Genomic DNA, 13,904 nt, shown 5'->3' on the forward strand with positions numbered 1-13,904 from the left:
TAATGAGAGTTTTCTAGAATTGATAGCTTTCAAAGCTATCATTGGGTAGGATAAATATTAAAAGGTTAGATTCCCATGATCTGATTAGATCTTGGTACCATCTTCTTCATATCGTATCTGCTACTTTTTTCAAGATGAAATGCTCTATAAGTTCTTCTGTGCCAAGCATGCGTGTTTCCAGAACAGGCCGACAGATCCGCAGATCTGTATAGTTGCTCTTTTACCCTGTCTATCCGTACTGCTACAGTCATTCAATCTGAAATATAACATCGAATGGAATAAAGATAGATTTAGAATTGGGATATCAAGCAGAATCAATTAAATTTTCATTTCCCATTTCTTGCTCAGCTCATCATTCCCAGCCACTCATTCCCTCCGCCGTTCACGTGATCATCTTGCTTCACCGGAAAAGCGCAACACGATTGATTCAGCAGCTCCACAACTTCTCAGTCCAACACAGCGCGATTGTCAATCTCATTGGTGCGCAATGGCAGCGGAAGGAGATCTGGGGGATTTGTTGGCCAAGGTGCTCCCCACCGGTGCCCAGATCATCGTCCGTCATGTTTCATCCACTCCCGCCCCTTCGGCGGCCTTGTTTGCAGCTGCACCGGGCCAGACTACAGAGGCAACTTTTTGTGAAAATCATTTCCTGTCGGTCTCAATTGATGCTCCGAGGGATTGCGGGGAGCATGAAGGTGCGGAGATCATTGTGTTTGGCATGGAGGTGCTGGTCTATACCACGGCCCACCTGACGACCATCTTTGTCTCCAAGGCCGACTCAACAGGCTTACTGCACTTGCTTAAGCTTCCACATAAAGTATCGGTGCTGCGACTTGTCACAAACACATTTCTATCCTATCTGGCACGCACACATCAGCGACCGGGAGTTCGATTGGTGATCTCTTTGTTCGCACGCGCCCAAAACCAGTACCTCTTCCCGGGTAGCATCGAGAACGCCGAAAAACATGTCCTCGATGACCGCGGCCTGATTAAGTGGTGGTGCCGATCAGCCGATCCAATTCTTCGTGAACATGAACCCGAGACCGTCTCCCAGGACTCCAAGCAACAGAACCAAACGGGTGAAGCAGCCAAGGCATCTGCGACAGCATATCTGATTGTCCCAGGGTGTGATCGCTTTGAAACTCGTACTTTCTTCCCAGCCACTGCCAAATCGGACCCGCAGGACCGTCCGCGATGGTTGAGCAGCTATCCCCTCAAGCAAATGGTTCATAACCCCTCGGCTCCACCGCGGTGCTTGATTCCCCGGCTTCCAGACGATCCGAAAACGCGCTTCCTGATCGATCTGGACGATGAGCTACCCGAGCCGGCAGAAGGCGACGGCGAGGGCGCCGCCGCTCAAAATACTGGGGTGTGGCGAAGCGTTCGATCTTTGGATCAGTTCTGGGAGATGATGTCTTTCCGGCAAGAGTGTTCGGCCGGCCGTTTAGTTGGATTCCTCTGGCTTGTTATCAACCCCCCGGGCCTGATGAACTCGACAACTATGGCCAGTCGTTCACGCAGTACCTTGTCAGCGCCAACTATTCCCGCTACGGATATTCCCAAGTCCTCTTTGAGTGATGCCTCGGTCCAAGAGGTCCCTGAGCAACCAAAAACGGACGATGCATCGCCAAATGAATCCGTGAAGCCCGTAACTTCGCAAGTCGTACCCGAGGTCCCAGAAGAATTGCCGACCTTCTTCGACCGGCCCTCAACGTCACAATTTACGGACACAAATCCATTCTACTGGCCCGAAGCCGGACGAGGACAAGTCATCTTAAACGACGCTGACTATAAGGTCATGATGGATGGAGTTTTGGATCATCTCTACAACAAGAAGGAAATTGTCGCCAGCACCAAGGAATACGTCGACCAAGTGGCCTCTCTTGCCGACCAGCTTACATGGGGCAAGCGGGTTGTGGGCACCCACTCTCCCGATCAGGCCAATGCTGAAACGGCAGCGACAAACAATATTCTTGATAGCGGCCTCATCCGCAAGCGAAAAAAGTCGGGAAGTCAAAGCACCAACATCGATGGTAGTGCATTGCAGCCAAGTGGGTCAGATGAAACAGCATTCGCTGCTCCATCGCAGCCAGCTCCTGTGAATGTGCTCAATGCAGGCTTGGTACGAAAGAAGAAGAAAACGTGATATTAATATATAAATTTTTAGTTCTTATTTGAAATTTCGGGGTTTCTGGAGTATGGACGGGGGCGTTTTTGCATCTGATTGGAATGAAATGCAATGCAATGGGGACTTGGAGACTTTCGCTATTCGTTCGATCCGATACACATGCTGGCTACTCAGATCAATATACTTCTCTATGGATACTGCTAGGCTAAATTGAAGCAGGGTCTACTAGAAACTACCTAGAATACTTCGATTATTGTGTCCACAGCACATCGGTTGGTAGATCTGCCAATTAGTCAAGGACCGCGGTTTTTCCCTTTACTATCCATCCTAACCCATTTCACATAAAATGGAAGGTGATGCTGCACGCCCGAGTGATGAGAAATTTAGTCAGGTACTTGAGGATAGTCTCAAGACATGGTCTTCCAATGTCAATATCCAAAGCGAGGGCTGTCCTCTGCCCCGGCATGCGATAGACCTGGGACCTCGCGTCAATCACACCTCACCTTTCCTCGGTGGTCCTACTGGCCTCGCTATTTTGGATAAGTCCACCTCGTTCGCTTGTGAGGAGAAGCAATTAGCATAGTCGAATGGCACTCTTGTCATTAATGGCCAATCAACTTGGAGAACCTCCTACGAGAATTGTGATTTTCAGTCAATGATCATACCTAAACAACTTCTATTTGGGGGTTGGCACGAAGGCCATGATCGACTTCCAGTTTGGCCTTGAAAGCCCTTCGGATTTACACACCTTAATGATACAGAGCTCCCAGTTCGACAGCATGCTCATTGTGCATCCCACTGCCTAGAATACGACTGTTGGGAATGGATTCTGATAAACAGCAATTCAATTCGGTGTTCAAGTTCTTGGGCAGGAAATGGCCAGCCTCCTTGCCAAGAATCTGCCTCATCATTCGACAGGACATTGGCTAGGCTTGATGATTACAAGTATGACTTCTATTCACAAATCTCTTTCTGAGGAAGCTAAACGTGGAATATTTGAAGAATGGGTAAGGTCGACAGGGTAGCCTCGCAGCGAAAGGGCAAGTTATGAGCATTCTTGGTTGGATCTGGAAGACACCGACGATGAAGAGGAGCCTGACGAAACAGAGTCCGACAAGGAAATACTGGTACAGCAGGACCCAAGGAAACCCTGCATTGCAGGGTGGCTCGAACTCATCGAATAGCTCCTGGGATCATCTCAGATCGTAATCACCCGCAATTTGAGGGTTGAGGTTTTACCTTGAAGCCGTCAGATATCCAGGGAGTCGGTATAAATAGTGTAGATACCTAGGTATACAAAGATTTTAGAGACTTTTACCTAGGTATAGCTTGGCATGAAATAATGTAACATAAGATATTGATTCTTCGTACAGGCTTACAACTTGACGGGAATGGCTCAATAGTGACCCACGTTACTAGGTCCAATTGAGTATATGTAGTATGAAGACCCTTGGGCACATTCAATACTAGCAGCGACTTGGAGAATGCGCAAAAGTAGAGGGAAGAAGAATGCAATTGAAAGATAAATAAAGGTGATTAAAAAAGGTGATGTAAAGAAAGACTAATGAATATAATAGTAGTCAAATCAATTGAATCTGATACCTAACTAGTTATGTGTTGATAGCTTCGTGTTACCTGAAGGCGGTGCGGCAAAAAGAATGCCGCTGCATCCGAGCTTGAGCAACTGTCAGACCTCCACCCATTGGTATTTCTCTCTATCCTCGTCCACGATCCTAGAATGTGCGCCTTGGCGGCACCCCTGCCTCCGTCTTTCATGCTAGTGCCGACCTTATCGTTCCTCCAATCGCCCACCGATGGCGCTGTGTCAGTGTCTGTCGCGGCCGGCTGGATTGGTCTGATTTGGTACATCGCCGTGCTGGCCGTGTGCGCGTTGGGCTATTTCCAGATGTATGCCCGATACCCTATACCCTGATGCTCAATCCCGCCTATCTCTCGTCCACAAGGGGTTACTAGACCACTAGCTAACCTTCTCTTGGCATTGCAGATGGAGACACTTTTTGCGCCGGCCGCGCCCTTCCCGTCTGGCGTCCGATCCAAACGCCTCCCATGTCACCGCGATCCGTCCTGTCAAGGGCCTTGAGCCACATCTTTACGACTGTCTCGCTGCGACCTTCCAACAGCAATATCCGCGTGACAAGTTGACCGTCTGCCTCTGCGTCGAGTCACGAAAGGACCCAGCCTACCCAACTCTCTGTAAACTGATCGCCGATTTCCCAGATGTCGACGCCGAAGTTTACATTGAGGAGGAAGATCCTCTCTTGCAGGGCAGTGGGCCTGGTTCATACGCACTTGGTCCGAACCCCAAGGTCCGGAATATGAGTCGGGCCTACCGTGAAGCAAAGGGTGATATCATTTGGATTATCGATTGCAATGTCTGGGTTGGGAAGGGAGTCTGCGCTCGAATGGTCGATAAATTATGCGGAACTGGAGCTACACCAGGCAAGAAATACAAATTTGTGCACCACCTGCCTTTGGCCGTGGATGTGACGGGGGAGAGCAATGTACTAGAGCAACGACAAGCACTCCTGGATGCTCGTCCCGAGGCCACGGAGGCTGAGATCGCCTTATCCTCTAGCCGACCAGAAGACGGGCTGGCAAGCATGCTTGCTACCGGAGGCGGTCGTCTCGAGGAGCTGTTTCTCTCATCCGCCCACGCAAAGATGTACACCGCCATCAACACTGTCCTGGTCGCGCCGTGCATTGTGGGCAAATCGAACATGTTCCGCCGTTCGCACTTGAACTATCTGACCACCCCGTCCACTGCTTGTCCCGATCCTCGCTATCCTGGTATCGATTACTTCTCTGAGAACATCTGTGAAGATCACCTCATTGGAGATCTCTTATGGCGCCGAAAGGTGCGTGAGGAGAAAGAATTCGGCGAGCATTGGGGCAAACACGCCATGGTCTTCGGAGATCTGGCAATACAACCCGTCGCAAACATGAGTGTCCGTGGATATATTGCGCGTCGAATTCGATGGCTTCGTGTTCGCAAATTCACTGTCTTGCTCGCAACGCTTGTCGAGCCCGGTACCGAGTCATTTGTTTGCTCTATTTACGGCGCCTGGGGTGTCACAGCTGCATTGGCACCGTTCATGGAGCACAAAGGAATAGATCTTGGCGTGGACTTGTCCACTTGGTCCGCATTTTTTGCCTTTTTTACTTTGGGCATGGCGTTCTGGATTCTAGTCGATTGGACCCTCTACGTCAAGCTGCACTCTGCCAAAGCAATCGAATTGGATGAAAATACGCCCTGTTTTGCACGGCCTGTTCAACCCCGTTCTCAAACAACACGCCGCACTTTCCTGCAGTGGTTTGCGAGTTGGTTAGGCCGGGAAATTCTCGCGTTGCCCATCTGGCTCATTGCTGTGTATGGTGGTGTGACTGTTGTCTGGCGGGATCGGCGTTTCAAGGTTGGATTTGATGCTAAGGTTAGAGAGATTGATACCGAGTCTGTCTCGCCACAGAATGCGGACGGCAAGGCGAGAAAAGTCCGACGTGATTGATGCATGATGCTCTAAAAGACGGGCGTCCGGCTGGCTGATCTTGGGCTGTAAAATATTGCATGAATCCTTTTAGGCCTAAACAAAAATAGAACTTCGCATTTAGCCGCATCTCCAAGCTAAACACCTCATGAATAAAAGAAGATTCTCGGTCCTCATTAGAAACGAAGTAAAATAAGATATTTTTGAACTAGCTTAAAACAACCAGCCCTTGTCTATTGATATTGCCAAATTTTTAGAAGAATGTAATCCGTAAACCAACTTAACACATGACCTCATTTATGCAGAGCTCTCACCCTCCTTGGCACCACTCTCCAGACCAGCAGACTTCTCCGAGCTGAGAAGCCACTCGACAACCTGTCTGCCTGCAGACATCTCACCAGCCGACTGCTGGCCCTCGCCCTCACCCTCACCTTCACCTTCGCCGATAGTCATCTCAATCTCCTGGTCTCCGTTCTCATTCTCCTCGACAACTTCCGCAGAGGCAGACCAAGCAGCGCGCTCAGCCAAGAACACGGCATCGTGGCCGGCATCGTTCTTGATAGCAACGTCCGCACCAGCTTCGACAAGAGCCTTGACACACTCCAGGTGCGTGTTCAGGGCAGCCCAGTGCAGCGGTGTGTTACCGGAGTGGTTAGTGTGGTTGATGAAAGTCGTGCGCAGGGCAACGTCTCCAGCGGAGAGCTTCTGAAGAAGAAAGCTGAGGATTTCTAATAACCTTTAGTACACTTCATGATACTGTATATCTCATGCGTATACACAGTGTGCATGTATGAAATCGCGAAGAAATAGATTGAAGGGAATTCAACATACCAATGTTGCCGTTGGCGGCAGGGAAATGCAACACGCAAGATCCAGTGCCTCCCTCGCTCTCGTCCTCGATGTCGATAGCAGATGCGACAATCTGAGCCTCGGAGCAGCTATTTTGAGAGGCAAGACTGGCGACATCGGCCTTCAAGGCCTCCAGATCACCTGCGCGGGCATCGTAGATGAGGTCATCGATAGACTCGGTGGGGAGTGCAATGGGCACGGTAGGCTTGGGCTTTGAAGCAGAGGAAGCCATGATGTGATAAGCCTTAGCTGATTTTATTTTTTTGAACTGTGAATCCTTCTTCGTGGAAAAGTGGATCGTTGATTCTTTTCTGCCGCCACAGACAAGAATTCGATGTGCGCTAGTGGTATGTTAGTAGATGAATTGGATGATAAGCAAGTGAATGGAGTAAAGATCAAATTGGGAGAAATAAAATGGAGAGCAGTGAGATCTGGGTCAAGGATTCGCAGTCCAAACATGCAAGTACTGCCATCAATCGCGAGGATCCCCGCCATTTGGAGGAGTATGATAAGAGCACTGATCAGTGATGCATTGGATTTCCAATTTACCACGGTCTGATCGGGGTTGGGCTTGGAAGAAAGAAAAACACGCATGGTTTGAATATAACGGACACAAATTCACAATTCGTACCTTATGTGATTGACGTAACCTGGAGATTTCTTGAATTTGTGAAGTCTTCACTCGCCGCAGAAACTTTGATATCGGCGCGCACGTGACTTGATGGCGGGGTTGCCCGTTTAGGGCGGGTCATCTATAAAATTGAAAAGCTTCCGAGAGTACCTGGATCATTGATGTTTTCTGGTCGGTTTCAGCACAATATATCCTTCGGGCTAACTTCAAGTTGAATATGTCATTCGTATTCAAATATTGCTGTAGGTCATAACTGGATATTAGGGAAGAGACGACATCGGGCCATGAAATATCGAGGAGAAAATGGAAAGGCTATCTTGGTCACTAGTATACCATATAGTATGTATATGCAACCGATTAGATTTTGTGCTTAATATTAATGTTACAAATGCGAAAGAACAGTATCAGCCTTTTAAGGCCTGGCAAAACTGCGTCTATTCGCATGCCAGCAAAAGCCAAGAAACCGCAAACGCCGCCAAACCCCACGCCCTGTGTGGAAGGTATCAAAAGCCCCATGATGCGAATGGTGTATATGAGAGTAGAAGCAGAGATGATAAGGGTATCAAGCCACGCGAATCAATCCCTCAACCAAGCTCTCCGCTTCTCTTCCTTCTTTTCCCTTCGCTTTTCCTTAAACATCTTCAGCTCCTGCTTGGTGAGCTTCTTAGCGCTTCTCTCCGCCCGCAGACTCCGGCCGTCATGGTCATTAGCCGCAGAGTCAACATCAAAGAATGCATTCATTTGTCGATAGGACTTGTTATCCTGATTGTGGTTCTCCGGGTTGATTGATCCAGCTTGCCAACGACCAGTAAATCGATTAAATGTACCGGCAGCGCCGTACGCAGCCGTCGGATCAACCGCAGGACCACCGGTTTCTTGTGCTTGTTCTTCATACTGCTGCGCATAGGACGCGGTCGGGTCGTAGTCACCGTGGATAGCAGGATTGTAGCCACCAAGCACCGGTGCCTTTTTCGCCGCAAGTTCTTCCGCAGCTGGAGCTTCTTCGGTGGGAACGCGAGAGGGTTCTCCCACTGTGAAATTCCAGTGAGTCGGTTGAAGAAATAGTATGCCTGACTGCTGGCATCCCACACAGGTTCCCAACCATCGTCCTCGCCTTGGCCGGGCGGTGCTTCATCGGGGAGCGGCGGAGGAACTTCGTCGGGTAAGGGGGGGCGCGGACGCATCTTCTTGCTTGGGATCGCCGTCGTCGTTTTCTAACTCTTCCTCTTCTTCCTCTGGTTCCGGGGTATCCTGGTCGTCGTTATCGTGGTCTTTCGTTGATGTTGTCTGCGTCTCGGATTTCTGCGCCATGACGGCCTGCGGCGGCGACGGCATTGGCGAAGTGTCGGCGCGCTCCTCCGCAGAAGTTGCGGTGTCCTGTAAACCTTCCGACATCCTAGGTAGCGGTCAACACACACCTGGGCACCTCTTGAGGGAGAACTAGAAGATGCGCAGGTTCGGGAGCGTTGCTTGCATGGAGAGGCGGTTAAGGCTCCAGGCCAATGGACAACGCCCGCGTCCTCACCGCCCTGGGGCAAGGCTCAAGTAGACATACTCGAGTTGGACGATGGTGTAGATTGAAGCTGTAGTAATTTTCAAAAATTGGACTTAGATTTGAGAAAATAATCTCACATTACTCTTCGATAATGGTAGTACTAAATGTTAATCTAAAGAACGGGGATATTACCAGCCCTGCAGTGAAGAATTGGCGAGTCAACCTCAAGGTTGAACCTGACCCTAAAGGTCTACTAGTTACCCGTGGGATATATATTTAGGTATATCTTGACAACCTTGGAACTTGAATTTCATTCAGGCACTTTTTTCTAGGCTCAGACTGAAAATACATAATACTACTGTAACAATCAGTATATTGCTACTAGTAATGAACCTTGGAAATTGTACACAATGCATCATAATCATTATGGTGAGGTAATCACAGCAAAAGAGAATGTACTACCTACTAATACTAGTAGTACCAGTCGTTACTAGTATAGTAGTAGTATCTACGATGTTTCAAGTCGATGATCGCTAGGGTATCTTCAAAGATTGGAAGCAATTTTGATAACTTCAAGAGCTTGAACAATTCGAGTCTGGTTCATATATCTAATTCCTATTGAGACTACATCGGTATATTCTGGTATGCTTAGAAGAATCGGGCTTGCCGGACAGATTTGTTTTGAATGAGCTTCCCAGAAAGTGCATACGTCTACATGTCTATCTATCTCGAGAACAGGACTAAACTGTTGGCTCAATGACGTGCAATACTGCTAAATAACAACATGGCTGTGAATCATTCAACAGCCCAACACAGAAAGAAATTGGTCATTGCCAGCTGTGGATTGCAAGAACCTCGGCCATTCCATTGGGACAGACAAAACTTGATTTGCTTTCAGCGGTGGAGCCGTATGCTAGGTTAGAGACGACTATTAGGGTAGGGGATTAAGCGGGGGGAAACAGGAACAGGGGTCTCGGATTGCCAGGCTATGAGCCAAGGAGAATAATTTCGGGGTATGAAGGTTAATCTCTTGAAAACTGGGCAATGCAAATTGGTGCTCAGAGTATTACTTGCAACAAAGACTAAGACCATTACAATCCTCAAGTCTATTGTTGTGATGCTGGATCTCACATAGCCCGACCAGGGCCTCAAGACAGACGTAATTAAGCAGCGTTACGGTGCTCAATTCTTCCTTGTGGCCCAAGGGCGTGAAACAATGAAGGGAGGGCGGGAAAGACATCCCTATGGCCGAAGCACAGGTAAGTGGGTGAATGGGCGTGCTCCCTTGCAGCAGGATTAACCATGCGCCCACGCACTCCACAATATTTTGGGGTGTTCTCACTGAACAGCACGATCCCGACCACTCTCTGGCTTGTAGGGCCCGGTAACATGCCTTAGCTCCCGAGAGCCTGCAGGGTCGTGGCGGAGGAGACCACCAGCGGATCCTCCTCCTGCGGAAGCTGGTTCAGGAACAGAACCCAAATGATCCACTCAATAAGGTACCTGACTCAAAAGAAAGAAACATTGGTTATTCGAGAAGACTCCTTGGTGTGGTTTCACCCAATGTGAATTACTTTTTGAATAGTCCAATATAATTTCAAATATCACGGGCAAGTAATTCATTCATGTCGGTATAGAGCAGTGAATACAAACCTCAGCCAAACAAACAAAAGCTACAGTAATCATGAATCTAGAGTTTTCGAATGGGCCAGAGCGCGAGAATGCCAGGCCAAATGACCCCAGCGCGTGAAGTGAGCCTAACAGGCTTCGTAGATCCATACCAGGAGGCCCTGGAAGTGGAGTGATCCTCCCTTCCCTTTCCTTACAGGTCGCATTCCGGGGACAAGGAGGAGATTACGATGGAGGAAGTAAACAGGCTCTAAGTGAGTGAACCAAGGAGCCCACAGACCACCACTGAGATGTATAAAGGCGTCTTCCTTCATCGCCCAGATAATCTTTTCTTCATCACGCATCACTCTCTTTAACTATCTCTTTCTGAGCAGTCTTCTCTTCTTTCTCAAGAATATCTTATCTTCCGAGAACACCTTTCGTTCATACCCAACCCCACCGACACAATGCAGTTCACTCTCTCCGCTGTTCTGGCCCTCGCTGCCACCGCTTATGCCCTTCCTCCCTCCGGCCCCTCTGCTGGTGGTGTTGGTAACGCCAACGGCGTCGGCAACAAGGGCAACACCAACGTCCGCTTCCCTGTCCCTGACAACATGACTGTCAAGCAGGCTCAGGCCAAGTGCGGTGACCAGGCTCAGCTCTCTTGCTGTAACAAGGCCACCTACGCCGGTGACACCACTGATGTCAACTCTGGCATCCTCGGCGGTACCCTGAGCAACCTGATCGGTGCTGGCTCCGGCTCTGACGGTCTCGGTCTCTTCGACCAGTGCTCCAAGCTGGACCTCCAGATCCCCATTCTCATTGCCATCCCCATCCAGGATCTGGTCAACCAGAAGTGCAAGCAGAACATTGCCTGCTGCCAGAACTCCCCCTCCAGCGCCGTAAGTACCATATATTCAGTGCGATCGATTGGCATATCTAACAATTCACCAGAACTCCGACCTCGTCGGTGTCGGCCTGCCCTGCGTCGCCCTTGGCTCCATCATCTAAGCGCTCTACCATGTTTTCTGGCATTATGCGAGAAGCAATGGCCTCTGCGCCGGTCCTTGTCACCCTTCTGGGTATCATGGTTCCGACACAAGCGCTGAAATGAACTGTTATCGATTCTCGGAGAAGGAAAGTCGGAGGTGCTGGTATCTGTTTGGAATAGTTAGGCGATCTGATCTTATCCCACCCGTGTATCATTAGCTGTGTCGTGTGGCACCCTCGGAGAAAGAAGACTGTTTTCGTTTTTATGTTTGTCTTTTGGCATGATGCCTTTGCTTCTTGTTTTGGTGCACTGGAACCGGATTAGCTGCTGTCTATCCCGGTATTCTTTCGCATATATACCTTTAATCCATTAGATTTGCTCTAATGTGTTTCATAAAGTAGCATTGTAGTCACCAATTTAACATACTATCAAATTATCCTCTCTGACCTTCCAGTATAACCTCCCGCCTAATAACACTCATATCGACAGAAACTTCTGTTATTTTCTTGGAACATTAGGTTCAAGCTGCGCCAGTGATGGATACGTCAGTTTTTAATGTTATCTCTTCCTCATTTGCTATACAAGCCAAAATATGGCGGTCAGACCCAAGGCCGCTAGCCCTACTACTAGTAGTTGTGAGAGGTGTGGAGCCACCAGATCTGTACACAATATCAAGCAAGGTCCACCGCCAACGAGTAGTAGTAGTTCAGCATGATTCGCTCAAATTCGCTTGTTTGCTATTCATAACTATATTTGTTGACTTAGACGAGGTTGCCTACCGTCCGGCTGATGATGTATATACAAATTCCCTTTTTGATTGATCTCTATCAATAAGTTCTTCCAACACCTTCGCTGGTCCAAATTCCGATATCCCGTCCTCCACCAATACCATGAGCCTCCAGCCACTTTTCTTCGTCTTTCTCGGAAACTAAACACTCCTCATCCGCCAAGCTTGAAGCATCTACATCGATCCATCTGGGAGATGTGGGAGATGTGGGAGATGTGGGAGATGTGGGGGCACGCACTGTCTTCATAGACACCGGCGATCGAGGTAGTCGGAAACTATACGTCTTTCGAAAGAGACCAGTCATCGAACGACGTAATTTTGAACCTTTCTTCCCGCTTTCCTTCTCCATTCCGACATTATCACCGCTCTTTTCTTCTCGCTGGCGCTTCAAGTAGCCGTTTTTGAAATATCTGGTCTCATCCAACGCCGTCTTCTCTCCTGTCTCGATGGGAGCTTGTAGCTTTTTCGGCGGTGTATCAAACGGCGACTGAACGGTGTCGAGCTTGAGAATTGGATACTCGGGTCTTGACAAAGCTCTCGCGGCTCTGTTATTTGCATCATCCAGGAGCTGCCCATTGTCGAAGAGATTTTGCATCTGAATGCTCAGACTCAATTGCGCGGGACTCATTTGCTCATGTTGAACTGGGGTCTCGGTCGGGAAAGTGGGCTCGTGAGCGGAGTGGTGGACAGCTGTCGATGCGGACGCCATGCTTTCAGCTCGAGCAAGGGAGGTTGTATTTGAGGAAATTTTGATTAGGTCGTTGTAGTCGTCTTCCAGACGTTGTGGTTTGTTATTTGTGGAGAGTCTGCGGGAGAGCTTGTTATCGCGTACGCAACGAGCAACAGAAGAGATGAAGCCCATGATTGATGTTGGAGGATTTATCTCTTTTTGTACTTGAGATTGAGGGTTTTTCAGGGTGCTGGGACGTGGGGGGGTAGTATAGCTGATAAACTAAATCGCTGGGGCTGGGGCAAGGGGTGTCTTGGGCTGGGATTGCTGCATTGTACGTGCAGCACGCCTTTAATACAGAACTTACGGTAGATATTAGGCATGCACTAGATATGTGGGAAGGTAATTTGAATGTGAGCGATGTTGTACGGATTTTCTAGCCATTGACTATAGAATGATGGGATCATGCTGCGCTAACGGTTGTTGTGAAACGGTCGGCGTTCAATCTGAAGGTGGAGGTGTATGAGCCAAAGTGATGCACGAGACGTTCTTGCGTTGAGCACCAATCAATCGACCAGGCTAGTCTACACTCTAACAGTTCACAAGTACGTTCCTTGATGTAAGTGTACTTGGGTACTTGAGACCGACGCATCTACTCTGCACATTTGTTGTACAAAGGAGTGACAAGACAGCACATCCATCAACGTGATCTCATGCAGCACGGTGGTAGACGCATTAAAGCTCCCATGATCGGAGCTTGCAGCAATCAACCGGAAAGCTGTCAAGCCGATCATGACAAGTCCAATCGCGAGAGCCGGAGGATCGCATTCCCCAGAGGATCTGTCAAGGGCGTATGCAAGGATGCCCCTGGCTGACACGAGCGGCTCGGCGATGCAGCTCGCCCTCAGTTTTTTGTGCTATGATCCTGGCATGCACCAGCTATTGTGTTCAAATGCTCGGGCGCGGTTGGCATTGCAGTGGACGATGGAATGCTCGGGCCTACAGTATAGTCGATCTCAGGAACTAGAACTCCACTTGAAGGAATGCAGCGCATGGACCCCAGCCATCGCGCGCAAGTTAATCCCTTGTGGAAATGGCGGTGTCTTGGCCGTATTGAAACATTTGGAACCGTCGTATTAGCTTCGACGTGTGCAGCAGCGTGTGCAGCAGCGTGGATGACATGGCATGTTGGGCAGGTCTCCGAGTAGTTATCCCTTGAAGCTGCACATTTGAAACAGAAAA

At 49.1% G+C, this 13,904-nt stretch overlaps 7 protein-coding genes across 7 annotated transcripts; 4 read left to right on the forward strand and 3 right to left on the reverse strand.

Moving 5' to 3' along the window:
* Positions 1-487: 487 nt before the first annotated feature.
* Positions 488-2,146, forward strand: N7533_003959 (H3 histone acetyltransferase RTT109; the record flags this gene model as incomplete). The annotated part of the gene is made up of 1 exon (XM_057100609.1): positions 488-2,146. The coding sequence occupies one exon, from the start codon at positions 488-490 to the stop codon at positions 2,144-2,146; it is 1,659 nt and encodes a 552-aa protein (XP_056960239.1).
* Positions 2,147-2,474: 328 nt separating this feature from the next.
* On the forward strand, positions 2,475-2,711 carry N7533_003960 (uncharacterized protein; the record flags this gene model as incomplete). Its single annotated transcript, XM_057100610.1, has 1 exon — positions 2,475-2,711. One exon carries the CDS (start codon positions 2,475-2,477, stop codon positions 2,709-2,711), a length of 237 nt encoding a protein of 78 aa, XP_056960240.1.
* A 1,155-nt stretch (positions 2,712-3,866) lies between these two features.
* N7533_003961 (putative ceramide glucosyltransferase) lies at positions 3,867-5,652 on the forward strand (the record flags this gene model as incomplete). Its single annotated transcript, XM_057100611.1, has 2 exons — positions 3,867-4,036; positions 4,134-5,652. The coding sequence occupies 2 exons, from the start codon at positions 3,867-3,869 to the stop codon at positions 5,650-5,652; spliced, it is 1,689 nt and encodes a 562-aa protein (XP_056960241.1).
* Positions 5,653-5,928: 276 nt separating this feature from the next.
* Positions 5,929-6,712, reverse strand: N7533_003962 (ankyrin repeat domain-containing protein; the record flags this gene model as incomplete). The annotated part of the gene is made up of 2 exons (XM_057100612.1): positions 5,929-6,359; positions 6,463-6,712. 2 exons carry the CDS (start codon positions 6,710-6,712, stop codon positions 5,929-5,931), a joined length of 681 nt encoding a protein of 226 aa, XP_056960242.1.
* A 975-nt stretch (positions 6,713-7,687) lies between these two features.
* On the reverse strand, positions 7,688-8,506 carry N7533_003963 (uncharacterized protein; the record flags this gene model as incomplete). Its single annotated transcript, XM_057100613.1, has 2 exons — positions 7,688-8,142; positions 8,266-8,506. 2 exons carry the CDS (start codon positions 8,504-8,506, stop codon positions 7,688-7,690), a joined length of 696 nt encoding a protein of 231 aa, XP_056960243.1.
* Positions 8,507-10,681: 2,175 nt separating this feature from the next.
* On the forward strand, positions 10,682-11,238 carry N7533_003964 (hydrophobin family protein; the record flags this gene model as incomplete). Its single annotated transcript, XM_057100614.1, has 2 exons — positions 10,682-11,116; positions 11,169-11,238. The coding sequence occupies 2 exons, from the start codon at positions 10,682-10,684 to the stop codon at positions 11,223-11,225; spliced, it is 492 nt and encodes a 163-aa protein (XP_056960244.1). The 3' UTR covers positions 11,226-11,238.
* A 794-nt stretch (positions 11,239-12,032) lies between these two features.
* Positions 12,033-12,854, reverse strand: N7533_003965 (uncharacterized protein; the record flags this gene model as incomplete). Its single annotated transcript, XM_057100615.1, has 1 exon — positions 12,033-12,854. One exon carries the CDS (start codon positions 12,852-12,854, stop codon positions 12,033-12,035), a length of 822 nt encoding a protein of 273 aa, XP_056960245.1.
* Between the last annotated feature and the right edge of the window lie 1,050 nt (positions 12,855-13,904).

Source organism: Penicillium manginii (genome assembly GCF_028828005.1).
Source record: "Penicillium manginii strain IBT 31320 chromosome Unknown utg000004l:1.0-7231830.0:1.0-7236170.0, whole genome shotgun sequence".
Lineage (NCBI taxonomy): Eukaryota > Fungi > Ascomycota > Eurotiomycetes > Eurotiales > Aspergillaceae > Penicillium > Penicillium manginii.